This window comes from Bos javanicus, chromosome 17 (assembly GCF_032452875.1).
Source record: "Bos javanicus breed banteng chromosome 17, ARS-OSU_banteng_1.0, whole genome shotgun sequence".
NCBI lineage: Eukaryota > Metazoa > Chordata > Mammalia > Artiodactyla > Bovidae > Bos > Bos javanicus.
Genome location: NC_083884.1, coordinates 44,127,050 through 44,154,317, shown reverse-complemented (window position 1 = coordinate 44,154,317; position 27,268 = coordinate 44,127,050). Strand labels below are relative to the sequence as shown.

Sequence of the window (27,268 nt, the reverse complement as noted above, 5' to 3'; positions counted from 1 at the left end):
CAGAATATGGTTTCTGCTCCTTAATGCTGAAAGGATCTCCCTTTGTACCTTCCTGAAGATTCATAAATTATGTGAGAACACAGATTTGGGGTTTGACTTTAAGAAACAGAGTCACGTAGGTGAAATCTTTGAAAATGATACAAATGAACTTATTTACAAAACAGAAACAGACTCACAGACATAGAAAGCAAACTTATGGTTACCAAATGGTAAAGGGGGAGGGATAAACTAGGAGTTTGGATTAAATGTATACCTATGGCTGATAATCATGTTGAGATTTGACAAAAAACAACAAAATTCTGTAAAGCATCTATGCTTCAATTAAAAAAATAAAAAAAAAGATACACACTAAGGGAAAAGAATCTGAAAAAGAATAGATACATGTATATGTAAAACTGAACTATTTTGCTGTACACCTGAAACTAACACAACATTATAAATCAATTATACTCCAATATAAAATAAAAATTAAAAAATAAAAAGAAGCAGAGAGTTCCAGCAGTTTCTTCTGGCCTGTCAGCATCCATCATCTTCCTCAAACCTGATAACCCAGCAACACCCCAGGGGCTGTCAGATGTGAATTCAGCTTCCTTGTTTGTCCCAGTTTGGGAAATGAATTGTACATTGTTCTAAGCCTATCAGTAATTTATCTGTGAAAAATTATAAGCTGATGTTATATACATTAGGAACATACTAAGAGCACTGAGGTGCATAGAAAAGACACAAAATAATTGAACTCCAATTCCGAAGACTGAAGTATAATCCTTTTCATGATTCAAGTACCACCAGCCAGCAAGCAGGATAATTACGTTCTTATTTGCTTTCTAATGTAAACTTATAAACCATATCTTCAAGATAAATTAATTCCAGTGTATAAACTAAGCCTGATTGTTTAGAAACAAGTGTAACTTGTTAATATATGAGTTTGAGTTAATGGAAACCCATTGGCTGTGGAATCAGATGGACCTATGTTTGAATCATAGCTCTTGCACTTTCTAGCATTTCAAATCAAAGATGACACAAACGTTGAGCCTCTGACCCACTGGTGATAAGAATACCTATTTCAAGTGGTTGCTGTGAAGCTTAAATGTAAAGACAGGGTTCTTAGCACTGTACCAGACCATGTATTCTTTTTCCCTCTTTTTTGAGTTTTTTGATTTTCCAAGTATCGAAATAGCTGGTGGGCTCAGTTAATCAACATCACTGTATTGTTGACAAGCTGAATTTACAACCAGATGGTTCCACTGAAAAATTAATGAGACATGGGTTGTGAATTGTGTGGAGACTCCATTACAACATCAACAAAAACAAAAGTACAGGGGAAAATTGGCCAGAAGGGTCATGCTCCTGACTTTGGGGACTCCTAGAAAGAGAGGCCTTCTTGGATTACTCCAGTGTCATCTGGATTTGGATTCAAGGTCTCCTGTAAATCCAATGGCCTATTCTTAGGAATCAGGAGTCTTTTGAAAAAATATTATTTGTTTTTCATTTTGGTGATATTTTAAAAATATTTTACTATTTATAGAGATAAGTCTCTTTGTCAGTAATCATTTCAATTAATTTTTTTCATGTAAAAGACAATATTTCAGATCTAACAACATATACTTGGGCATCATTATATACATTTTTTTCTTTGGGTATGTTTAGGAGACATTATGCATGCTATTCTGATTTTTTAGAAAATACAGACTAATGAGAATTTAGTAGTATGAGCAGTGATATGACATAGTTTGAGACCCAGCTTCTGTCATGCTGCCAAGTCGCTTCAGTCGTGTCCGACTCTGTGCAACCCCATGGACTGCAGCCTAGCAGGCTTCTTTGTCCATGGGATTCTCCAGGCAAGAACACTGGAGTGGGTTGCCATTTCCTTCTCCAATGCATGAAAGTGGAAAGTGAAAGTGAAGTCACTCAGTTGTGTCTGACTCTTAGCGACCCCATGGACTGAAGCCCACCAGGCTCCTCCATCCATGGGATTTTCCGGGCAACAGCACTGGAGTGGGGTGCCATTGCCTTCTCCCGCTTCTGTCATAAAACCACAATATTTCACCCTTGTGGAATCAAATGAGACCAAATGGGCTACAAAAATGGGAATCAGTAGTTTGTACTAAAGACATTTTGGAGAAAATTATATTCTATTTGAAAAATATTAAAATACTAAAAGCAAGTATTTTTCTAGTATACTGGAATGCACACATAGGAAATAAGATCTTTACCAAATGTTCCATCCATTTTATAATGGACATTTGCACCAGATTTTTTTTTTTTTAACTTGCAAATGACATAGGACTGTTTGGTCTTCACTTTTTCATACCTGTATTTTTCTCTTTCCATAGGAATACAGAGTCACTCCTCTTTCTCCTCTGACCTTCTGCAGCCCCTGGACTCCCTGGTCATCAGCATCTCTGGTCTGCTAGTGGCTTCTGTGTGTCCATCCTGGTAAGAAGAACCAAGCCCAGGAGCAATCACCATGTTCTGCGCGAAGCTGAAGGACCTGCAGATCACGGGGGACTGCCCTTTCTCCCTGCTGGCCCCGGGGCAGGTCCCCAGAGAGCCCTTGGGGGAAGCCACAGGGAGTGGGCCAGCATCGACCCCAGGGCAGCCAGGCGTCTGTCCAGGTGTCCCCGACAAGAACCCTCCCGGAAGGCTTCCCCGGAGGAAGACCAGCCGCAGCCGGGTCTATCTTCACACTTTGGCAGAGAGTATTTGCAAACTGATTTTCCCAGAGGTGAGTGCCTGCCCTTTCAAGATCTTACTGACATTTTGAAAATGGTAATAGGGTGTTTTCCTAAGGAAAATGTGAACACTCGCTTTCTCACTTTCAAGGCTATAGTAGATGTAGACAATTTGACAATTTTCTGAAAACATTTAAAAACATTTTTAAAAAGCAATCATTTTCTTAAATTGTGTTTAATCTTAAAATGTTTACAGTCTTGCATTCTTTTCCAAAGCATCCTGCACTCTGACAAGCTTTATGACTTTGAGCAGCTGTTTCATCCTCTTGGCCTCAGCATCCTTATCTGAAAATAGACATGCTCACAATCCTGGGTCCCTAGAGTTTGCACAAGCATTAGGTGAAATAATCCACAGCTTTCACCACCCACCAGGACCCATTAGTTACTTATGGATGGCAAGCTATTTTTTTTATGGATTCATTAGCTATTTTTTAAGAGCTAAATTCCTTGGAGAATAACTTATTCTCTGCTGGGTTTCCCTCATCTAATTCCTAAGAGCATCATCTGTTCCCGCCAACTTGCTGAGGTGGGAAGACCCACCCTTGTCCTGCTGGGTTGGACAGGGTCACAGGCCTGTTCATGACACCTCTGTCCCCACTTTGGACATGTCTTGGTGTAGGTCTGTGGGCGGCACAGCCTAATGCTGTTTTGAGATCTGGAGCACCACCCTTAAAGGGATTCAGGAAAGACACTGTATGGTCTCATACGTGGAATATTGAAAAACAACAATAACTCATAGAAAAAGAGATGATACATGTGGTCCCCAGAGGCAGGGGAAGGGGAAGGGGATTAGAGGAAGGTGGTCCAGAGATGCTGGAAGATAAGATACATGAGTACCATGGGTGTAACTCATGGTGACCCTGCCATCCTGTGTGGTGTGTAGGAAGGTTATCTGAGTTCTCATCACAAAGAGAAAGTTTTTTGTTTTCCTTTCTTTTCTTTGTTCTGCATCTGTATGAGACGATGCATGTTAGCTGAGCCTATTGGGGCCATCATTTCACACTATAGGTAAATCAAGGTGTCATGCTGTATGCGTAAACTTAAACAGTGATGTATGTCAATTATTTCTCAATAAAACGGGAAAAAGAGAAAACAGGGAATGCTGGGGACAGGCCATAGACCTAATTAGGTAAAATATGTTTGGAATAGACAGGGCATGTGGAGAGCTCCTCACTCCATGGGCCTAAAGAGAAGAGCCACTGAAAGTCTTCATGGTGTGTCTTCCTCCTTCTATCAGTGTTCACAGTTTTATGCACATTCACTTAGCCTAGGAGATTGGGCATTGAAAAAATCAGATTCTGGCTCTCATAATTTATTGATGATTTTTAATTGACTCCACACCAACCCTTTGCCTTGTGAGAAACACTGAAGGACCACAGGCTGCTGACTTTTAGGACTGGAAGGAACTTCAGAGGTAACCTTGTTTAATTCCCAAGAAGGACCTGAGAGGCTAAGTGACTTGACTAAAGTCACACAGCTTTTGAAAGATATAGCAATTACTGCTGTCAGCAATATGGGCTCAACGGGCAAAGAAGAGACTTGAAGTTTGAAGAATGGATAAATTAGAATTGGCAGGAAGTTGAGGGAACTTATGTCAAATATAAGATAAGCACAGTAGTAGACTGGCTAGTGGCCTTTGAGATGGAAATATTTAATTACAGTCTCCCCGCTCCAGTCACCAGCAGCCAGCATTGACTAGGATGAGGGATGCAGCTCTTCCCAGGCAGTTGGTTGGTGTCAGTCTGGGAAGCAGTTGGCACCCTCATTTCCAAGGGCAGAGCACAGGGATGAGCAGATGGTGAGGTTGGGAAGCTGGAGAGCGGCCATGCTTTCCCCAGGTCCTGTCATTACCCTGTTGGCTTTATTATTTTGTTTGATAAATTCTGAATTCCTACAATGGAAGTCATGCACATATTGGAATCTCTTTTAAAAACATTCAGAATATCAAATATATGCGTTCTTATTTTCCTTTATTTAGGATAATGTGTGTCATTTGTTTGCGGGCTCATAGCTTTGAGTGTGCTGTCATGTAGTAGAGAAAGACAGGCTGAGGACTTCCAGGAAGCAAGAGGTCTGCCCTTGACCTGAAGAACCAGGACTCTTTCCCACAACTGAGGCCATTTTCATTCACATTTTAGTGAACATCGCAGGGCTGGATACATTCATGCTGAATAGCAACCAAACTAGATTACTTCATCAGCTATTCAAACATCTAGGTGTCTTTGATTAAATAGGGCTTTTTAAAAAACTGATCTTTTTTAAGTGGACAGATTTAATGCTTAGCTTACTGTTCAGTTTCAGTCCCATCCGTAGCCCCAAAGAAGAGACTCCAGATAGCATTTGATGGCATCCTCATTCTTGTTTTCGATAATTAGATGTAAACTCTAGTTATGTTTTAGGGGGGACAAGTATTATAGTTCATTATCCTTAGAAGATTTAGAGTGGGAGATGGCATTCCAGAGTCATGGAATCGTAGGTTACAAAGGTCTTATAGCTCATCTAGTGCAAACTTTTCATTTGTTTGAGGAAATTAAGACACATAAAAGTTAGATCACTTGCTTTAAGATAACTAGGGGAGATGGAAAGGTCTCTGCACCTCATTCATAATCTGTTGCTCTTCTATTTGATTATTAGCTGATTTTTCATGGAAATTCTCCCCGATAATCCTGTAAGCTCCTCAAGCAGAGTGTTTTTAAAATAACTGCATCATGATCTTAGCCACAGTTGTAGCAAATCAGAACCCATTCCCTGAACTAAATCGAGTCACATATGCTTATATGAGGGCTTCTCAGGTGGCACTAGTTATACAGAACCCACCTGCCAGTGCAGGAGACATAAGAGATGCGGGTTCGGTCCCTGGGTTGGGAAGATCCCCTGGAGGAGAACATGGCTAACCCACTCCAGTGTTCTTGCCTGGAGAATCCCATGGACAGAGGAGCCTGATGGGCTACAGTTCCTAGGGTTGCAAAGAGTCAGACACGGGGCTGAAGCGACAGCACAGCACACAGCAGCACACGCTTCTGTGAAGGATATTATCCCAAATCACACACCTTGTGAGATGAAGGGGGCTTGAAGGAACTCCTGAAGTCTCTGAAGGTGTTGTGGAATATTGGGTTGCAAGAAGAAAAAAAGAAGTAGTATTCCATTATGCTTATGAGCTAAAATTTCCTTGGTCTAGAAGAACATGAAGAACTATAGAAAACATTCCATCCCAGGTCCTGCCATACTCAAAACCTTTCAATGGCTTTTCTTCGCTCTTACATAAAAATAAGCTTTCTTAATGTAGTCTCTAGGCAAAAAGAAAAAATGCAGAAAAGTTAAAAATCATCTGAAGTAGCCACTAATCCATAAACAAGACCTATGAAATTCCATTCAGAGTGTTCCCAGCAATACTGGATGAAATGGCAGTTGTACCTGAAGTGTTAATATACTGGTATCCTCCAGGGCCATCCTGCAGTCATTGATTCTGTATCCTAAGGCGTGAGATCTCAGGGAAGTTGGGTCCTGCTCCTGACATTCTTGTGATCTACATCATCTCAGGGTGTAGGCTCAGGATGTGTTCGAGAAGCCTTAGCACCAAGGTAGGAAGCTCTAGGCACCAGCAGCCTTTACCAATAAATGTTTTGTCTGAAAAACTTGTGGGTTTTGTTTTGTCTTATCTTGAATTTATAACAGTTTCCAGAGGAGCAATGGTGTATGATGAAAGCAGACACCAAAGCCTGTTAAGCTGTAATATCACTAACGTATGCGGCTACAGCTTGGCTAGGACTTCAGAACTTTTTACTTAAAAAAAGCAAATTCTTTTTTAAAAAAAGTTTTATTGGAGTAGAGTTGACTTACAATGTTGTGCTAGTTTCAGGTGTACAGAAAAGTGAGTCAATTATACATATACTTATATTCATTCTTTTTTCAGGTTCTTTCCTCTTATAGGCTATTACAGAATATTGAGTAGAGGGCCCTAAGCTATACAGTGGGTCCTAAGTTCTGATTCAGCATAGAAAGTCAGGAAGACACCTGTTCTAGGAAGTCCAGCAATGAGAGAGGGACCATTTGTCCTTTCTTACAATGACAGCATATATGTTAGGAGGAAAGGACAAGAAAAAGAAGTTTCTGGTGGCAGTGGGAAGGAAATGAAAGACCAGGAAGAATATAGACTGAGAATGGTAAAAACGTGTCCTAGTGTTTAACCAAAAGGTCAAGAGGAGAGAGGATGGTGATATTTCCACTAGTACTTGAGGTGAGGAAGGAGAAAGTCTTCAGGGGCAGAAATGGATGGATTTTCTTTCCTTGTTGCCCATCCCAAGTTCCTGGTCAGAGCAATAAATCATGTATAAGCAAATGTAATTAAAATTATTTTAACTTGAAATAATATAAATTGTGTTTTTGAGCAAGCTGCAATGGTAACATCTCTGTACTGAGTTATATTGCTTCACTGATACACATGTTACAGACTAAGCCTTCAGGACTTGGAATGGCTGACAGGGGAGATGATGTGCATTCATTCCTTTCTTCCTTCATTCCATCAGTATGTAGGTAGCATCTCCTGTGACCAGGTACTTTCTAGGTGCCCAACATGCGGTGGTGAGCTAAACAGATCTTCCCTGTCCTTTTGGAGTCTCTATTCTAGTGGAGAAGACAGAAAATAAGAAAAAAAAAATGTCAGGTTGCAAATGCTTGAAGGACAACCAAGATCTTCTGTGCAGGCAGTGACCATCATGTCACTGATGACCCCTCTTCCAGGTGGCTCAGTTGTAAAAAATCTGCCTGCCAACATGAGAGTTGTGGGAGACGCAGCTTCTGTCCCTGGGTGGGGAAGATCCCCTGGAGGAGGAAATGGCAATCCACTCCAGTATTCTTTCTTGGGAAATCTCATGGACAGAGGAATCTGCCAGGCTACAGTCTGTCGGGTTGCAAAGAGTCAGATGTGACTGAGCATGCACACACGCACACACTTTCTGTCTGATTAGGTTTTAGAGAAGGGCAAAACTCCCAGCAACCCAGAGTTTCATGGGCTTTCATCCACAAAGACTTGCTGGTGTTCATGATTCCAGAGTCACTCTCTATGAAGTCAAAGACCCTTGATGGGGTGAAGCTGACACTGGCAGTCTTATATATAACTGATGGAGTGACAATGGCTACAAACTCTTATGAAATTGATCTGGAAAGAGCTACTGGAAATCCATAGATTTTAAGGATTCCACTTAAAAGAATATAACCTACAGAAATAAAAAGCAATACATAAGAATAAGAAAAAAACAGCAAAAAAATGCCCTTGAAATATTGAAGCCTTCTTAAGCAGCCTAGGCTGTCTGCTTCTGCTTCCTTTAGGGTCTCAAGTCTAATGTTTCCTTCTTCCTTCTTTTCCCAAACCTGCTCTCTGCCTGCCAGGCAATCACCCTTTGCCACAGGGTGCTGGGCCCTTGCTCAGAATCTGCCTGCTGGCCCAGCACCCTCCAGCCCTTCTGTCTCTCGCTCCTTATCTAAACCATTAGAAAAATTGTTATATGGGTAAATTTAAGTTCTATTTTATTTCTTTTCAGCACTTGTATTGTCTTTCAAGAAATTTCACATTTAAGTTCTACTAATATATGCTCTTTAGAAACCAAAAGTTCTTTTCATAATTTCATTAAAACAGAATCTTGGTCGATTTTGCTTGACTTTACTGTCTTACAAGAGGGATATAAATAGTTCTTAAGGAAAAAGGAATTTCACAACTTGGCACAGAGCCAGAGAATTCTCCACTGTCCTCTGGATAAACTACAGTAGGTGGCTGTATACACATGCAGATACATAGAACTTTTTTTTTTTTTTTATGGAATGTAAAGAAGTTACCAATGATTTACTTTCCACTTATTAACTGGTTAGGGAGAGCAAGCTGCTAAGAGATATTAATTATCAACCAGTATTTAAAACTATGCAGGCTTACATACAAGTATTTTGCAATCTAGGAAGATTCATGAGATACTCAGAAATCAGTAAAAGAGAAGAACACTGTTAAGTATTTTGTGAAGATTGTTTGTTCAAGGAAAAGAAATGAGTACAAGTTTGGGGAAATCCAAGATTTGTTTCAGTCAGTAATCAACTGAACTCGGTGACAGATTGGATTTAAGGGATAAAAGAAAGGGAAGAGACAGATGCTTGGAGTTTCTAGAGAAGGAAGAGACAGGAATGATACATGAGCAGAATGTGAGATTGTGGGAGGGTGGAGGATCTCAGCATAGGGTAGGGGGCTGCTATGGGTCTGTGGAAGGAAAGAGGGTCTCCTGGCTTGAGCCCCGTTGAGACTGAAGTCCTGGCTGCACGTCCAAGGGATTTCCTGACCTGGAGGAAGGGGTGCCTGACTTCACCAAACTGAGTCTCTTGTGTGATTCCAGCTCGGTGGCTGTTGGAGCCACCCACCAGGGACACAGCTCACATCCAGATTCAAGTCAGTCTGAGTGGTTAGCTTCTTCCCAAATGTGAGAGCTGTTGAAAATCAGTCCTCTTTTCCACAGGGGTAGTTCAACTACACTTGTCTTTAAAGTAGCAATGCTTCTGCTTCTTCCTGACAAGCTCTCAGAAGAAATTTTTGTGAAATACGTGTCAAGAAAATGATTATTTAAGGGAGTGCTTAAAACTTTTCTTTTCAATTTTCAGTTTGAGCGTCTGAACCTTGCCCTTCAGAGAACATTCGCAAAACACAAAATAAAGGAAAACAGGTAAATTGAATCATTTCAGTTGCATGAATCTCCTGTTACAATCACTGTCACAGCTACTAATAACCAGCGCTTAGTGGTGTCTCGCATATATGAATCACTTTGGTATGTAGGAACTGGGCTAAGCGTTTGAGCTGCCACTAATCTGAAAGGAAGTGTGTTCATTTTTCACAGTTCATATGTCACTAAGCTCAGGTTTCTATAAAATGTCTAGAATTTTATAGCTGTTAGGAAATGGCAGAATGGAGTTTCAAGCCTGGGTTTTTCAGAGCCCATGATTTTAACCATGTTACCCTGTGCTTCTCCATTTAGTAAACTCCCAAAAGGCCTATTCTTTTCTGCTAGGGTGTAATTTCTGAAATATTTAATAAAGTTAAGGCATAGATCAGAGCAGACTCCTGCTTGAAGAACAGTGCCAAGAATCTGGGGCTAGGTCCCAGTGCAGCCTGCCTGTCCCTTTGCCCCAGCCTAAGCCACAATTTTTAAAAATTAATTAATTTATTGTAATTGGAGGCTGATTATTTTACAATATTGCACAGGTTAAATTTTTAGCTCCCACATCAGCAGGGAAGGATGTGGGAGTAAGAGGTGGGCAACTCAGGAGTGGGGCAGCAGCTGGATCAGTCCTTAGGGAGGTGTTTTGGTATTTTCCTAACTAGCTTGGTTATACTGATTATACTGATATTCAAATACCTATTCCATTTGTACTTTTTCTTCTACTTTGTCTTTGAAACTTTCTTTAAGAAAGCTTTCTGTAGCAGTTTCATATATAAGGTGAATTAAAAACAAACAAACCCTGATTTTTAGAGTTCATTTTACAAATACATCTTGGCACATTTACTGTTGGTGGAAAACTTGATTTGGCTTTGTTTTGGTTTCCCAGAAATTGAAGGATTATTTGCTGTGTAAATACTACAATAAACACTTGCATTCAAATTTCAGAATTGAATTTGCAACTTTTGCAAACCAGTACCTTTGTCAGGAATATTTTATACATTTATCCATCTGCTGACCAGGAGGGGATCATCTGCTCTGTGCGTTTTCTGGGCTTAATTTCACTCGCTGACTAACTGGTCCCAGGCTTCAGGCAGCAGGCAAGCCAAGAAGGGGTCAGAGACAGATCCAAAGAGAGTGTGAATCTATGTGTCTGACAGAAGCTGTGTTTGCAGAGTGATATGGACAGCATTCCAGAAGCCTCTGACCTTAATTCTCAGTCCGGCTGATAAGATAGCCAGCAAGTCCTGGAGCTGTGCTACTCTGTCTGTCTGCCTGAGGCCTTGGCAGCCAGTTGACTCAGAATTTATTCCCAGGGCTTGGTGTCCTGAAATGTGCCTAAGCTCGATGCTGATATTCAATTAGGATGTGTTCCCAGAGATGGAGCTCTTTAAAAAAAAAAAAAAACACCTCAAAACTTAAAAAAATGATTTTATTTGAAATTTTGAAAAATCTTTTTACCTCTTCTTTGACTTCTTAAAGCATTATCATACTGTTAAAGTGTCCTAATGATTATACCACTGTTGAAATAAGAAGAGGGGCTTTTTCTCTTATGAGACTGCCTGCTGATAATGCCAAATGGCTTCTCTCTGCTTTGTTTCTTTAGTTCTTGGCTATGTGGGGCCTTTTTCCCCATCTTTCTGGCAGGTTGGCTGCCATTTCTACTGAGGGCACTGTGCTGACTGCTGAGGGGAACTTCACTTTCCCACCCACCACCATTTTTAAAATTTTAAATTTATTTATCTTTAAATTGAAGGATAACTGCTTTACAGAATTGTGTTGGTTTCTGCCAAACATCAACATGTATCAGCCATAGGTATATATACGTCCCCTCCGTCTTGAACCTCCCTCCCATCTTCCTCCCTCTCCCACCCCTTTAAGTTGTTACAGAGCCCTGATTTGAGTTCCCTGAGTCATACAGCACACCCACCACCATTTTTAAGTGAATGAGTTTTGTTCAGTCATTATGATACCCTTTTGGGTTGGTTTTGAGCTTTTGCTTTTATCTTTTCCTAGGACCTTTTGATCACATCATGTGTGAATTCATGGCTGGTGTATGTGTGCCTGTGTGTATAACATACTTACATTTGCTGGTGTACATGCAGACATACACCTTATTTTTAAATTTTTTGAAGGTAAAGTTAAGGAACTTATTTTGAATGGCACTGTATGATGTCCATGGGGTTGCTACAAGTTGGACATGACTGAGCGACTTCACTTTCACTTTTCACCTTCATGCACTGGAGGAGGAAATGGCAACCCACTCCAGAATTCTTGCCTGGAGAATCCCAGGGATGGAGGAGCCTGGTGGGTTGCCGTCTATGGGGTCGCACAGAGTCGGACATGACTGAAGTGACTTAGCAGCAGCAGCAGCAGCAGCAGCAGTGTGATGTTTGACTTAGCTAAGCTTTGCTGGGAATTGGCAGAAGAGTCCTCTGAGCAGCTTTAGGCTAATTCTTCAAAAAAAAAAAAAGAAGTTGCTTAAATGAGAAGAAGGAACAAATCTGGAGACTGACTAATATAGTATATAACAAGGGGTTGGGGGTATCTAATTCAAACTAGATGTAATATCATAGCCTGATCCCCAAGTTATTTAGATAAGAATATATTTCTGACTGTTGTTGTTCAGTTGCTAAGTCATGTCCAACTCTCTGTGACCCCATGGACCGAAGCACTCCAGTGCTTCAGACTGAAGCACTTCCCTCTCCCTATCTCCCAGACTTTGCTCAAACTCATGTCCATTGAGTCGGTGATGCCATGCAACCATCTCATCCTTTGTTGCCCACCTTCTCCTCCTGCCCTCAGTCTTTCCTGGCATCAGGGTCTTATTCCAATGAGTTGGCTCTTTGCATCAGGTGGCAAAGAGTATTGGAGCTTGAGCATCAGTCCTTCCAATGAATGTCCAAGGTTGATTTCCTTTAGGATTGACTGGTTTGATCTCCTTGTAGTCCAAGGGACTCTCAAGAATCTTCTCCAGCATCACAATTTGAATGCATCAATTCTTTGGTGCTCAGCCTTCTTTATGGTGAAACTCTCATATCCAAACATGACTACTGGAAAAACCATAGCTTTGACCAGATGGATCTTTGTCCGCAGAGTGATGTCTCTGCTTTTTAGCATGTTGTCTAGGTTTGTCATAACTTTTCTTTCAAGGAGCAAGCATCCTTTAATTTCATGGCTGCAGTCACTGTCTGCAGTGATTTTGGAGCCCAAGAAAATAAAATTTGCCATTGTTTTCACTTTTCCCCCATCTATTTGCCATGAAGTGATGGAACCAGATGCTATGATCTTAGTTTTTTGAATGTTGAGTTTTAAGCCAGATTTTTCACTCTTCTCTTTCACCCTAATCAAGAGGCTCTTTAGTTCCTCTTTACTTTCTGCCATAGAGTGGTATCATTTGCATATTGGAGGTTGTTGATATTTCTCCCAGCAGTCTTGATTCCAGCTTGTGATTCATCCAGCCCAGCATTTCACATGTTGTACTCTACACATAAGTTAAATAAGCAGGGTGACAACATACAGCCTTGACATACTTGTTTCCCAATTTTGAACAGTCTATTGTCCCATGTTATAAGCAGTATACCTTTATGTGATCAAGTAGCCAGTGGGATGATTTTCCTTGTCAAGAATTTTTTCTTTTGAAGTTTCTCTACATGTATCATGCTTTATTGAAATCTGTTTGATATAGTATTTTCAACTTATGCCTATTTGTGATCTTGGCTTGTCTAATAGCAAACTGAACCACAAAATAACTTGGGTATCTTTTAATATGCTTTAGTTTTTGTAAACTTGATTTTGTAAATTTGATTTTAATCAGTTATCACTATCAGAACTCATCAAAAGAACAATTAAGCAAACATGAATCAACAAGTTGTCCAGTTGAAATTACAAAATCCTATCAGTCAAAATGTATGCTATTATATATCATTAATCATATATATTAAATTATATTGATTATTATTAATATATAAGTATATTATAAACATGTGTTACTTAAAGCAGTTCAGTAATTTAATAAGGAATAAATTTATTTAGTTACTAATTTTATATTAGATCAAGGATAAAAGTTTAATGTGATGATGCCTGATAGTTAAATATATAGAACCTAAAACCTAAAAGTAGCATGTACTGTGTATTTGCTTTAAAAAATAAATAAGGACTTACTTAGAAGTGAAATCCATCAGTAGGTAGATTTTTCTTCTTGGTTGTTTTATCAGAAAAGCCCATCCTGATTTATTATCATCCTTGGCCATTTGTACCATTGGGTTTTCTGCCAGCACAAACCTTTGTACTATTAGCTTATATGAAGTTAGTCTCAAGGGTAGATATGCTTTATGAAAAGTGATGAAATAGTCTAGGTCATGTATATTTGGGGGTTTTCCAACGTTGATTTTGTTTGTACATGTCACTGCTCCTATCCTTTAAACTCGACAGTCAAGATTTGCCTCTACAAAGAAGGTAATTTAAATTATTTTCTGTCAGCATTTCTGTATGTTATAATCTGAAATTTTAGCATTCATTTGTCAGTTTATAATTTAAGATATTGAAATAATTTCAGGAAATCTTTGGAAAGAGAAGACTTTGAAAAAATAATTGTGGACCAAGCAATTGCAGCAGGTAATAGAATTAAATATATGAAATTAGAAAATAATTTGCTTATAGAACTATTTCACCTGTAAAGTAAAATTTTCTATTCCTAGAAAATATTTACCTGGAGAACTAATATTTTCTTTAAAATATTCATGTTTATTTGTTGGTAACATCCAATGTGAAATGTTAAATATCATGTTTTGTGTTAATGTAAAGAATTACTCTTTTTCATACTTATGCCTTTGTTTGACCTCAAACATTTCCTCTTCTTACAATGTTTATTTGCTGAGAAGTAGATAAAGCTGCCTGGCAGGCTGATTTATAGACATTCATATGCTTTGGTCTTGAACTTGGTAACTAAGTGTCCTTCATTTATGCATGAAAAGTTCTACTCAGCATAGTAATATAAGTAAGTTTTTAAAGGTTGGAAGCAATTATGAGAAATATGTGAGCAGTGCTTACATATTAATACTTAGTTTGGCAGAATCAAGCAGATGAGTGACTTTGTCATACTGTCCTTTTCAAAGTTCGAGTATGTGGACCAACTGGTGAGGTTTTTTTTGAAGTAGATTTGAAGAATTTGCTTCTGCTGCTGCTGCTGATGACTGACTTGCACTGAACCCTCTCTCTGGGTCAGGCACAATTCTAACATGGCCCACAAACACCACAGCAGCGCTGTGAACAGGGCATCCATGTTTCCCTACGTTATAGATGAGAAGAGTGTGGTACAAAGAGTTTAAAGAATAAAGGAGACTAGTGAAGGAAAAGTTGTGGAAAGTAAATGATATATTCCCAACACATTTTCATTCAGGTAACATTAAACAACAAGAATGCTATTTTGCTCAAAAATAATAATAATAATATTTACTACTATTATAATATATTACTTTATATCATCTCAAGAAAAATGACAAAATTGAATTTCACCACCAGTGATATAAATTAATTCTATATCTGATGCTTATATTCCAAGGGGGCTAGCTAGTACCCCTTCACAACATGTGCCACTGTTTCTGATGTTAACAAGGTGGGAAAACTTCTTTTGAAAGAGACTTAACCCTGTGATTCCAATTGCTCTTTTATAGTTAAGTTTCAGGGTGATAAAAAGTCATATACTCAATTGATCATTATTTCATAATTAACCAATTCGGGTGTATATTTGGAGTTACTTGAATTTTAGAAATGAATTTATGCAGATAATTTTAACAAAAATGATTAATTTTGGTTGGAACTCTTATAGCAGATATAAAGCAAGCTAAATTGTCAGATACGGTGGTATTAAAAATAGTAGTAAAAATACAGCTCTGCCAAGATGATGCATATGATATGGCAGAAAAATGTGTTCTATGCTTTCAGGAGTTCCAGTGGAGATCATCAAAGAATCTCTTGGTGAGGAGCTTTTTAAAATATGTTATGAAGAAGATGAATACATCCTAGGTGTGGTTGGAGGAACCCTGAAAGATTTTTTAAATAGCTTCAGCACCCTCCTGAAACAGAGCAGCCACTGTCAAGAAGCAGAAAAGAAGGGCAGGTTTGAGGACGCATCCATCCTATGCCTGGATAAAGATCCCGATGTCTTATATGTTTACTATTTCTTCCCCAAGAGGATCACTTCCCTGATTCTCCCCGGCATCATTAAGGCAGCTGCTCGCATACTGTATGAGACGGAAGTGGAGGTTTCCTCGACGCCTTCTCGCTTCCACCAGGACTGCCGTGAGTTCGTGGACCAGCCCTGCGAGCTCTACTCCGTCCACATCAGGAGCGCCCGGCCGCACCCGCCCCCTGGGAAACCCGTGTCCTCGCTGGTCATCCCCGCCTCGCTCTTCTGCAAGACCTTCCCTTTCCACTTCATGCTTGACAGAGATATGAGCATCCTGCAGCTCGGCCACGGCATCAGGCGGCTGATGAGCAGGAGAGACGTGCAAGGGAAGCCTCATTTTGATGAGTACTTTGAGATCCTGACCCCCAAAATCAGCCAGACGTTCAGCGGCATTATGACCATGCTGAACATGCAGTTCCTGGTGCGAGTGAGGAGGTGGGACAACTCCGTGAAGAAATCTTCCAGGGTAAGAAGAAAAGTTGTCCTGTTGTGATATGGATTCAATGATTTCACTTTTAAAGACTGGGTGTGAAAAATGTAAAAATATACCGTATCACTTCACAATATTTTAAACATTTTTTAATGTGGACCATTTTTAAAGTCTTTATTGAATTTGTTACAGTGTTGCTTCTACTTTTTGTTTTTTGGCTTTTTGGGTGAAGGGAATGTGGGATCTTAGTTCCCTGACCAGGGGTCAGATTTGCAGAGTCTTAACCACTGGACTGCCAGGGAAGTCGCCAGAATTTTTAATAAAATATTTCTGTTTAAAATAATTCTAAAATACTTTGAAGGCTTAAAACAAGATTCTTTGTGCATTCATTTGCTTGCTTACTTAAGGCATTACTTCACAAATATTTTTTGAACGCAGTCTACCTTTTAAAATCTTTGTGTGCTGTGCTGTGCTAAGTCATTTCAGTCGTGTCCGACTCTTTGCAACCCTATAGACTGTAGCCTGCCAGATTCCTCTCTCCATGGGATTCTCCAAGCGAGAGTATTGGAGTGGGTTGCCGTGCCCTCCTCCAACGGGATCTTCCCGGCCCAGGGATGGAACCCATGTCTCTTACATCTCCTGTATTGGCAGGTTGGTTTTTTACCACTAGCGTCACCTGGAAAATATTTATGGAGTATTTTATAGCTGAATTACAAAAATACTTATGTAAAAATATGGCTTCGATCATCACAAAATAGCTGACTTAATTTGGATAATAAGAGGAATTCTACAACAAAGAAACAAAAATGACTTGTTTCTTAGAGGAGGCAACTAAATGGATTCTTAAGTCAATATTTAATAGACATGGAAAAAATCAATAACTTGTTTGATTAACTGTTAGAAAATGTGGGAGAAAGTGTTCTGCTCTCATCTCATAGTAGAGAACCATGCGTGATTTAGAAAAGAAGTTTCGAAACCACAGTCAGTAGTATAACTGAGCTCATAGAAAGGCTCACAACGCACCTCTCTTCTGGACAAGTTAACCCAGAAGACAAACCATCTGTCCTCCCAGATGGAAACAGCTTTATTACTTTTTGTCATAAACACAGTACAACTAAATGTTTAAAAATAGGTACTACTTTTAAGATGTCCATTGCAAAATCAAAAACATTATGTACATTTTTGTTTAAAACAAAAAAGCCACTTTTTACAGTTCTTTTTTAATCAGTAAATGATATCTGTGTGTATTCTTCCATGTCATTAGACACCGGTCTCTTTCACGATAGGATAGGCCGTGTCGTATCCCATTGTGTGGTCGTCCTGAACTTTGGTTAACCATTCACTGTTGAAGGACGTCCAGGCTGCTTTTGTGGCTCTGTTTCGTTAACACGTATGTACACATCTGTCTCCTTCACACATGTGAGCTTGTGACCCAGAATGAAAACGTGAAGCCCCCTCCCCCAGGGGTCCTGTGCACCCTTCTGCTGATGGCTGCTGCTGAGAGAATGTTGGAGCAGAAGCATCAGTGTAGCACACAGTGAGAAAGACTTGAAGTAAGAATTTGGGGCATTGTTGATTGAAAAATCATATTTTCTGTGTAATCTGTGATACTGGGAAAGATTGAGGGCAGGAGGAAAAGGGGGCAACAGAGGATGAGATGGTTGGAAGGCATCACCAACTCAGTAGACATGAGTTTGAGCAAACTCTAGGAGACAGTAGAGGACAAGGAAGCCTGGTGTGCTGCAGTTCATGGGGTCACAAAGAGTTGGACATGACTTAGCAACTGAACAGCAACAATTCTCCAGTATATTCTCCAGATGTATGCATGCATTTTAGAGCTCATAGTAAATTGAAACCGTAAGAGAGCCTATTGTTTTTGTCAACAAGTAGAAAAAGCTCAAGTTTAAAAACAAAGGTGGGGTGGGGGGACTAAGATCCTGCAAGGTGTGTGACTTATTAAAAAAAAAAAAAAGAAGAGATTATCACTGTTCCTGTTTCCTCACTTTTTGTCTGTTGGGAACGTGAATAAGCCACAAAGCTTGGTCCTCCTTTTACACAGGTGATGGACCTCAAAGGCCAGATGATCTACATGGTGGAGTCCAGCTCCATCCTGTTCCTGGGCTCACCCTGCGTGGACAGACTGGAAGACTTCACGGGCCGAGGGCTGTACCTCTCCGACATCCCCATCCACAACGCGCTGCGGGATGTGGTGCTGATTGGGGAGCAGGCCAGGGCCCAGGATGGCCTGAAGAAGAGGCTGGGCAAGCTGAAGGCCACGCTGGAGCAGGCCCACCAGGCCCTGGAGGAGGAGAAGCGGAAGACGGTGGACCTGCTGTGTTCCATCTTCCCCAGTGAGGTGGCGCGGCAGCTGTGGCAGGGCCACGCTGTGCAGGCCAAGCGCTTCGGCAATGTCACCATGCTCTTCTCGGACATCGTGGGGTTCACGGCCATCTGTTCCCAGTGCTCCCCGCTGCAGGTCATCACCATGCTCAACGCACTCTACACCCGCTTTGACCGGCAGTGTGGAGAGCTGGATGTCTACAAGGTAGGGGGCCAGGCCCTGGACGGGGAGAGTTGGGCATTGGGCCAGGAGCCTGTCCTGGGAGCAGACATCCTGCCTTCGTTGTATGGGTGTCTTCTGGCTCTGAATCTGCTCAGAGATGATTATTCCAGAAAGGACAGCCACTGTGTCTTTTCACAGAATGCAGGGTGACAGCAAGAGAGTGGGCTGCCAGACCCTCAGAAAGGTGACGTTTTAAAGTCAGTGAGCCTGACACTTGGACTGTGAAAACTGAGATGAATTGGTTTGGTTTTGTTTTCTGTTTTTTTTTTTTAAGTATTGATTTTTTTTTTTTTTTTTGGCTGCTCTGGGTCTTATTTGCAGAATGTGGGATCTAGTTCCCTGATCAGGGATTGAACCTGGGCCCCCTGGATTGGGAGCTTGGAGTTATAGCCACTGGACCACCAGGGAAATACCAAGACAGACTGTTAAGCCTGAGATGTTTCAAAGAGGGAGGATGTAGCCTTTCCATCTGCAAAAGTAAAGAAGCAGGGGGATTACATCAATTGTCTTCCAACACATTCATTCAGTATAGAGTAACAGGATGCTTTTAACGGCCAGGGAACAGAAACTCAAATCACCTGCTTGTCTGGTGACCAAGGGCAGGAGACGGCCTGTCTTCAAATCTCGTTTTCTGCCTTGTTTGCTTTGTAAGCAGAGAAAGTTAAACAACCTTTCCCATTTCTGAAACAGAGGATATAATATCCATTCACAGAGTTAATATGCACGAATAACATGCTTTATGTCCTGTAATCTTCATGAACGGAGCTCTGATAAAGATTACGGTAAAAAAAATATCTGTTATTCATCAGCCAGCAGGGTTGACTGAGTGCCTGCAGGGTACCAGGCATCATTCTAGGCTCTGGGGATGTAAAGAGATTGTCCCGGAAACATAATAAACTATTTTTAATGTAACTATTGTTAATAAGGGGCTTCCCAGATGGCACTAGTAGTAAAGAACCTACTTGCCAATGCAGGAGACATAAGAGATGTGGGTTTGATCCCTGGGTTGGGAAGATCCTCTGGAGGAGGAAATGGCAACACACTCTAGTATTCTTGCCTGGAGAATCCCATAGACAGAGGAACCTGGCAGGCTATAGTCCATGGGGTCGCACAGAGTTGGACTCCACTGAAATGACTTGGCACACATTATTAATAAGAGAACCAATGAAGAGATTCTGACTGTTTCTTTAGAAGTAAAACATTTTCTTACTGATTTAATGTTTCTTACATATTTCTCAGCATTGGCTTGAAGAATAAAGCGTGCTTCTCATTTATGTGGCTTGAATCATGTTTTAATTTGCCACATAAAAAACTGACATTTCAGAGCTTAACCTAACATGAAAAAAATAAATGATTAAAGAGGAAACAAAAATTATTTATGGGACAACGTAAGCCCTGCTTGGTTCCAGTCTAGATGCTCACGGTGAAACTTTCTCTTTAAAACATTTCTAACAGGAAATTCCAGACAGAGCTGTGTTTCCCTTGGGAAAAAAGAGGTCCATGTATAATTACAGATAAAATAATTGGCCTCAGTTAGGTTAAGCTGGATGGCCTCTTGTGGAATTCACTGTATTTATTTGTAGACAGCTGATGTCTTGAGAAGGTCTCCTCTCAGAACTGTGAGGAGGTCTCGCTCTCCTCTGCAAACTGTCCAGCTGCTCACAGAAGCCGCCCACTGCTGCATGGTGCTCCCTGCTGAAATGTTTAAAACTGTTGTCACTCCTCTCTAGCGTTCAGAGCCTTACTCCTCATGGTGAGGATGGGGCGCAGAGTCCCCTGGGGACCCAGCTGCTGTCCCAGCTGGTGAGTCTGTGTCCTCGCTTCACCTGCTGTTCACGTCAACGCTGTGTGGAAACACTGGAGATGCTGTGAATAAACGGGGAGGGGGCCTCCCCTCAGAATACACTTAGGATACAGAGTGTGTTCCCATCACCGGCTCACCTGTGCCTGGCTGGCTTGTTTATCCCAGCCCCGAATTGGACCAGGACTCCGTTCAGTTTCATTTTCTTTCTTTCATTCTTTTGGTCATTTTCCTGCTTGTTTGATTATTTATCTAGTGGTTTAGAATATCCTTACTGGTCCTCCAGAGTTTGCCAGCGTTGTGGGGGGCGGAGTCCAGTCCCTGTGATAAGAGCCCCAGAGCAGGGAGGGAGCCAGGGAGGGACACACAGATAGAGGACAGGATAGATTCCCTGTGACGCTGGGGACATCATGCCACGCTTCCCAGCGCAGGGGCTCCAGCAGGGCTGAGGGGGCCTCTCCCCCTACTGAGTAGCTCTTTGAGCCCTGTGACAGGTTAGCGCCTAGGCTGAGTGCATCTCCGTGTGTGCGGCCAAGGTGATACTGTCGGATGCCAGGCTCGCTCACTGGTGAATATCCTGGGCCCCAGTGGTGGAGGAGTTGATGAGACAGCAGACTCAGGGAGCTCCCTTTCCACCAGGAAAACAGACAACAAAGGCGTGAATTCACAGCACCCCAGCTGGTGTGCTCTCTCTGGAAGGAAATAGAGCAGGTGCAGGGAAGCCAGGGATTTCACGGAAGTGGCCGGAATCACCTTCCTTGCAAGGTGAGTTTTAGCAGAGCCTGAGGAAACCAAGGACGTGCCTAGTGGTCACCTGCAGGAATACTGATCTAGACAAAGGAATAACAAACATTTGCAATGTTTGAGGGAAAACAGGAGGCCAGCAGCTTGGGACAAAGTGAGCAAGAAAGAGAATAAGGAGAAGGATCAGGATCAGGGGCAGTAGAAAGGCAGGACAGGAACTTTGGGGGCAGCTTAAGGGCTCTGGCATTTATTCTGAGTGAAATAAGCAATTGCTGATGCTGTCCCCCTTTCTCTTCTCTCTCACCTTCACCCCTCCAGATTGCCAGCTTTGGATCAGAACAGTGATATGATCTAGGTTACAATAAGAATTTGGAGGAGAAAAATGCACCTATTACAATTTGGTAGCTAATTTGTGGATTTAAATGAACTGTTAGTTTTCTATATTCAGCATGACAACTGAAAATCACTCGTAACAACAGCAATCATGACAATGATAATAACTGATCAATACGTGAAATTCACAGAAGAGATTGATTTCCGATAGCTTTCCAATCACCATTGTCTCTGCCTCCTGTTTGACATCTTAGTCTCAGTACTTTATGATTAATATTCATGTAGACAGTTTATCATTGCTATGACAGCACCAAAAGTTCTTTGAAAAGTTGCAATGTCAGTTTTAACCTTAACTATATTCATAGGATCTTGATTCAGTAGTTACTTTGTTCAAAGCACTGTATTTTATGCTGAGAGGATATATCACCCAATATCTCAAACATATTATAATAGATTCAAAGTAAGTCATTTGCTTCTACAAAGTCCATTTTACACGGTGTGGGAAGAAAGAGGTGCAGGGATATGGGGGAATCAGTGGCAAGTTTGGGAGCAGACACCCCTCCTGACACTGTATTCACAGCAGGGTGCTGCCTTTCAGCTTAGAAACCTTGTGAGTTTCCTGGAAAGAAAAACCTTTTCCAAGAGTCTGTGATTGACTCTGATGTTCCATTGGCCCATGAAGCTGAGATTTCTGCTTCATGATGTAATTTCTGCTGTATGATGTACACTGTGATGCTTCCTGGGTTTTTGTTGTTTTTTTTTTTGTAATGTGGAGAATCTGTTGTGCATAGGTGGAGACGATTGGCGATGCGTACTGTGTGGCTGGGGGCTTACACAAAGAGACTGACACCCACGCTGTTCAGATCGCGCTGATGGCCCTCAAGATGATGGAACTCTCTCATGAAGTCGTGTCTCCCCACGGAGAACCCATCAAGGTGAGCCTGCTCACGTGTTGTTCAGGAGATGTCACGAGAGTAAATGCTGGGTAGTTAGTCTTGCTGTATCTCACTGTTCTCTGAACCGTGGGTAGGCAAGGTGCCAGCGGGGAAGCTGGAAGAAAAGTCAAGGAGCTGTAGGAACTGCAGACATGTTTATTCTTTCCTGACTGGCACAGCAGCCATAGCAGCAGACAAGCTGTATTTTCTCATGGTTGACCCAGCGGACACAGCCATAACCGTGGCCATAACGCAGCCTCAAGGGCTTTTCAGGTGGATCTTCTATATGTTTACAGAACAGAAGTGGCCCGTGCCCAAGTGGGTACATTGTGACATGCATGCACAGTGCTATAAGTTAGCTCAGCTGTTACATAACCATGTATTTACAACACGTGGGGCCAGAGTGAGAGGCCATGGGGTGAGAGAGCCTGACCAGTACCTGCTTGGCTAATTAGCCTTTTCCCTACAGTTAGTTATCAGTAGAATGGTGCATCCATCAGGGTTTAGTTGCATAGAGTAGATCTCCAGCTCATTGAAGCATCAGAAAATCTGTAAGTGGCTTACAGATCACTAGGACCAAGGAAGCCATCCATGACTTGAGCTCTCAGAGAGTGGATCCTAAAGCCATGCTTCAGAACCATGGCTTCCTCTGTGATCTGGAAGCTGGTTCTAGAACCACACAGCCACAGCCAGGCAGCAAACCATTGTGCTCAGAAAGTAGCTGTCTCCACTACTGGCTGCACAGCAGAGTTGTACCCACTGTAATTGCATCAGCAACGTGGAAATCCTGCATCATGACTCACAAATTGAATGACTAGAAACCGGGCTCCCTGCTAAGCCTGGGAGATGGAGCACGCAGTCTTCTGCTGTGCTCACAAGGGAAGCTATAGGCAGAAATCCAGATTCCCAGAGCTTATGCAAGGGCGTCTGATTCACCAAAACCTCAGTACATCTAGAAACTTCGAGGGAGTTTGAAAAATGTAGTTTTGGGTTTTTTGAGCCCTGCAGGGGAGGAATTGAACTAGAATGAATGTGGACTGGGTAATCTAGTAATATTTTCCAGGACACATAAAATTCCAAAATTTCTAAATAAGCCAGATCCCAGAATAAGAATGTCTTATTGCAGATGATAAAATTAACGTGCCTGGCATAGATTTAATAGATAACACATGAACAGATATCTTTATTTGTCCTACTTGAAGTGAGTCTGCCACTTAACTTTTATAGAACAGTCCTCAATTGATGACCTTCAGAAATGAGCCTTTGAAATAATATGGAATCCTATCTGGCATGATATAAAATACAGAGAGAAGGAGGAAAAAGAAGTTTAGCCAGAGCTCTGGCTTATACCGTAAAGAACCTGCCTGCAATTCAGGAGACCCAGGTTCAGTCCCTCGGTTGGGAAGATCCTCTGGAGAAGGGAACAGCTACCCACTCCAGCATCGTGCCTGGAGAATGCTATGGACAGAGGAGCCTGGCAGGCTACAGTCCATGGGGTCACAAAGAGTCAGACATGACTGAGCCATTAACTTTCACTTTCTTTTTCTCTCCAATGTTACTATCAATAGAAGCTGTATGTGTAAGCCTTCACAACTATTTCTTAAGAGAATGGTCGTCCCAGTTATATGCTGATGTGTGACATGCTTCCCTAAAGTTAGTGGTATAAAACCACAGAGCTTTTGTTTTTTTTTGTTTTTTTTTTAAGCATTTTTATTTATTTATTTTTTCTAATTTTATTTTATTTTTAAACTTTACATAATTGTATTAGTTTTGCCAAATATCAAAATGAATCCGCCACAGGTATACATGTGTTCCCCATCCTGAACCCTCCTCCTTCTTCCCTCCCCATACCATCCCTCTGGGTCGTCCCAGTGCACTAGCCCCAAGCATCCAGTATCGTGCATCGAACCTGGACTGGCAACTCATTTCTTACATGATATTTTACATGTTTCAATGCCATTCTTCCAAATCTTCCCACCCTCTCCCTCTCCCACAGAGTCCATAAGACTGTTCTATACATCAGTGTCTCTTTTGCTGTCTCGTACACAGGGTTATTGTTACCATCTTTCTAAATTCCATATATATGCGTTAGTATACTGTATTTATGTTTTTCCTTCTGGCTTACTTCACTCTGTATAATAGGCTCCAGTTTCATCCACCTCATTAGAACTGATTCAAATGTATTCTTTTTAATGGCTGAGTAACACTCCATTGTGTATATGTACCACAGCTTTCTTATCCATTCATCTGCTGATGGACATCTAGGTTGCTTCCATGTCCTGGCTATTATAAACAGTGCTGCGATGAACATTGGGGTACACGTGTCTCTTTCCCTTCTGGTTTCCTCAGTGTGTATGCCCAGCAGTGGGACTGCTGGATCATAAGGCAGTTCTATTTCCAGTTTTTTAAGGAATCTCCACACTGTTCTCCATAGTGGCTGTACTAGTTTGCATTCCCACCAACAGTGTAAGAGGGTTCCCTTTTCTCCACACCCTCTCCAGCATTTATTATTTGTAGACTTTTGGATCACAGCCATTCTGACACACAGAGCTTTTGTGATGCATTGATTCTGTGCGGTGGAATTTGGATGAGGCATGAGTACCTTGTCATTTCTCACAGTATCTGGTACCTCCACTGGGAATTCTCAGTGGTTGAGGGCATGCAGAGTAGCTGGGATTACATCACTTGAACCAGAGGACCATTTCAACATGCCGCCTATCTCACCTGCCTGGTTGTGGCTGGGCATGGCAGAGGGTGGACCCAGTTGGGACTGTCAGCCCAGTGCTTACATGTCCTGCTCCAGCTGGGCAGCCTTGGGATAGTCACACTTCTTACCTGGGGGTGGGTGTCCACTGAACAAAGTTGGTATCTGCTGCATGGCCTTTTACACCTTGGCCTTAGGAGATACACGGTGACATGTCCATTGTATTGGTCAAAGCAACCTTAAGCCTGCCCAGAAGGGAGAAGACATAGATGCCAGGTCACAATAGGAAGAGTGTGAAACAATTCTCCACTGTGTTTTAAAAGCATCACAGTGTCTGACTTTTCCAGATGGTTAATTTCTATAATTTTTTAGAAGATAATTATATTTTGTTTTGTTTTTTGATGAGGAATCTCATAGCATCAAAGTGAATACATAAAATATACGGATTAATAATAAACCCAGTGATCTCCACTTAAATGGATTCTATAATTAAGATGTGTGTGTTTGGGGAAGGGGTTAGTGCCATGATTTTTGACATTTGTAGAAATGTACTTTTACAGTTTTGCAATTGCAAGAATTATTTATAGCTAATTTCAAAGATGGTTACCCAGGTGATAATAATTTAGCTTTGCTGCTGCTGCTAAGTCACTTCAGTCATGTCAGACTCTGAGCGACCCCATAGACAGTAGCCCATCAGGCTCCTACTTCCCTGGGATTCTCCAGGCAAGTTTTACTGACCTATAAATTCAGGTTTAAACATGCCTTTTTATTTGTACTGACCTAGGAAATTTCTTATGGCCTTAGGGGTTACTCATGAATTACCAAAAGTGCAGACTATTTTTAGTAGTGAGAAAAAAACACTAATGTGTGTCACGGGAGCAGTTGTGACTTAAACATCATTTTACTTAGTATATATGTAGTATATTTAATGTATAATATAATTGAGCCACATTGTAGAGGAATCCACAATTCAGTGATGGACAAGGGCAATCAAGACTCTACTGGATTTGAAGCTGTGTGTTTCTGGGTGCAAAACCCAGGCTTTTACGCATTCTTACCCTCCTTCCCCATGAAATGGAATCACAGTGAAAGAATAGGAAATATTTTTGTTTTCAAACTCTATGTCTTTCTCCAATGTGTCATGTGTACTAACTGTCTACTGGTTATTCTACCAATTTCCTTACCAACACCCACCCACTGAGGCTTGGAAGACCGCAGGTGAATTCTGTCTTAGGATGGAAACTTTGACCAGGCTGAGAAGCACAGCGGGAGTCAGGAAGTGCAGAGTGCATGCTCTGGGAGCCTCCCTCCCAGCCCAGCAGCCAGTGTGTGGACGGGCTATGTCTAAAGTGGCCCTGATTGGGAGACTCCCCAACAGATTTCCACTTGGGGCATGATGGGCACCTCAAACTTTGGACCATTTTTGTGCTTGTAAATTTACAAAGATCTCTGATATAGCTTTGGAGTCAAGAGTGCAGTTCAGGGCCGGGGGAGGGAGGGAGGGGAGAAAGCAAAGGACCTTGGCCTTGTCTGTGTTGTTTGGATGTTTACAAGGAGGATGCATTTCTATATTAATTATGCAATAGAAACATTAAAACACTATGATGAACTTGTCCTGTTAAAAGCTAGAATAACTAGGTACAAGGGAGAAACTGGTTTAATGAGAAGAATGCCCAAAGAAAATAAAAACTTATGAAAGTATGCCTGGTATTTATAAGCAGAAGATAGCCTTTTGTCACCTTTTCTTGGTTTGTTTAAATTGTTCTTTGTTAATTGTTTATGTATAGAACCCTATTCTCCTAAGGAAGAAAAAGCTGGATGCAATAGAAATCTATGTTTTTGTGCTTAAAGTAAAACTGATGAAGAAGAGGCTTTAAAAGTAATCCAATCCTGAATTTTTTAGGTGAGGAAAGAGTACAAGGGAAATATGGAGATTTAGAGAAAGTCAGACAATCAGACGCAGAGAACAAGCCAGTGGTCACCAGTGAGAAGCAGGTAGAGGGAGAGGGCAGGGAGTGGGGGTCAGAGATACAGACCACTAGGTATGAAATAAGTAAGTTATAGGGTGTAATGTACAGTGCAAGAAAAAGAGCTAATATTCTATAATAACTTTGTGTAGGGCATGATCTGTAAAATATTGAACAATT

The 27,268-nt window shown here is 41.4% G+C and overlaps 1 protein-coding gene across 8 annotated transcripts in view; it reads left to right on the top strand.

Moving 5' to 3' along the window:
• Window positions 1–27,268, top strand: part of GUCY1A1 (guanylate cyclase 1 soluble subunit alpha 1) — a 72,291-nt gene that overhangs the window by 28,748 nt on the left and 16,275 nt on the right. For 7 of the 8 annotated variants that reach the window (XM_061384349.1, XM_061384353.1, XM_061384354.1 and 4 more), the window contains 6 exons: window positions 2,334–2,725; window positions 9,369–9,430; window positions 13,980–14,038; window positions 15,368–16,077; window positions 18,101–18,586; window positions 22,274–22,417. In XM_061384349.1, coding sequence (XP_061240333.1) covers window positions 2,468–2,725; window positions 9,369–9,430; window positions 13,980–14,038; window positions 15,368–16,077; window positions 18,101–18,586; window positions 22,274–22,417 — 1,719 coding nt within the window. In that variant the 5' untranslated portion in view covers window positions 2,334–2,467. The remainder of the gene's footprint in view (window positions 1–2,333; window positions 2,726–9,368; window positions 9,431–13,979; window positions 14,039–15,367; window positions 16,078–18,100; window positions 18,587–22,273; window positions 22,418–27,268) is intronic. The other variant, XM_061384357.1, reaches the window with a different exon arrangement.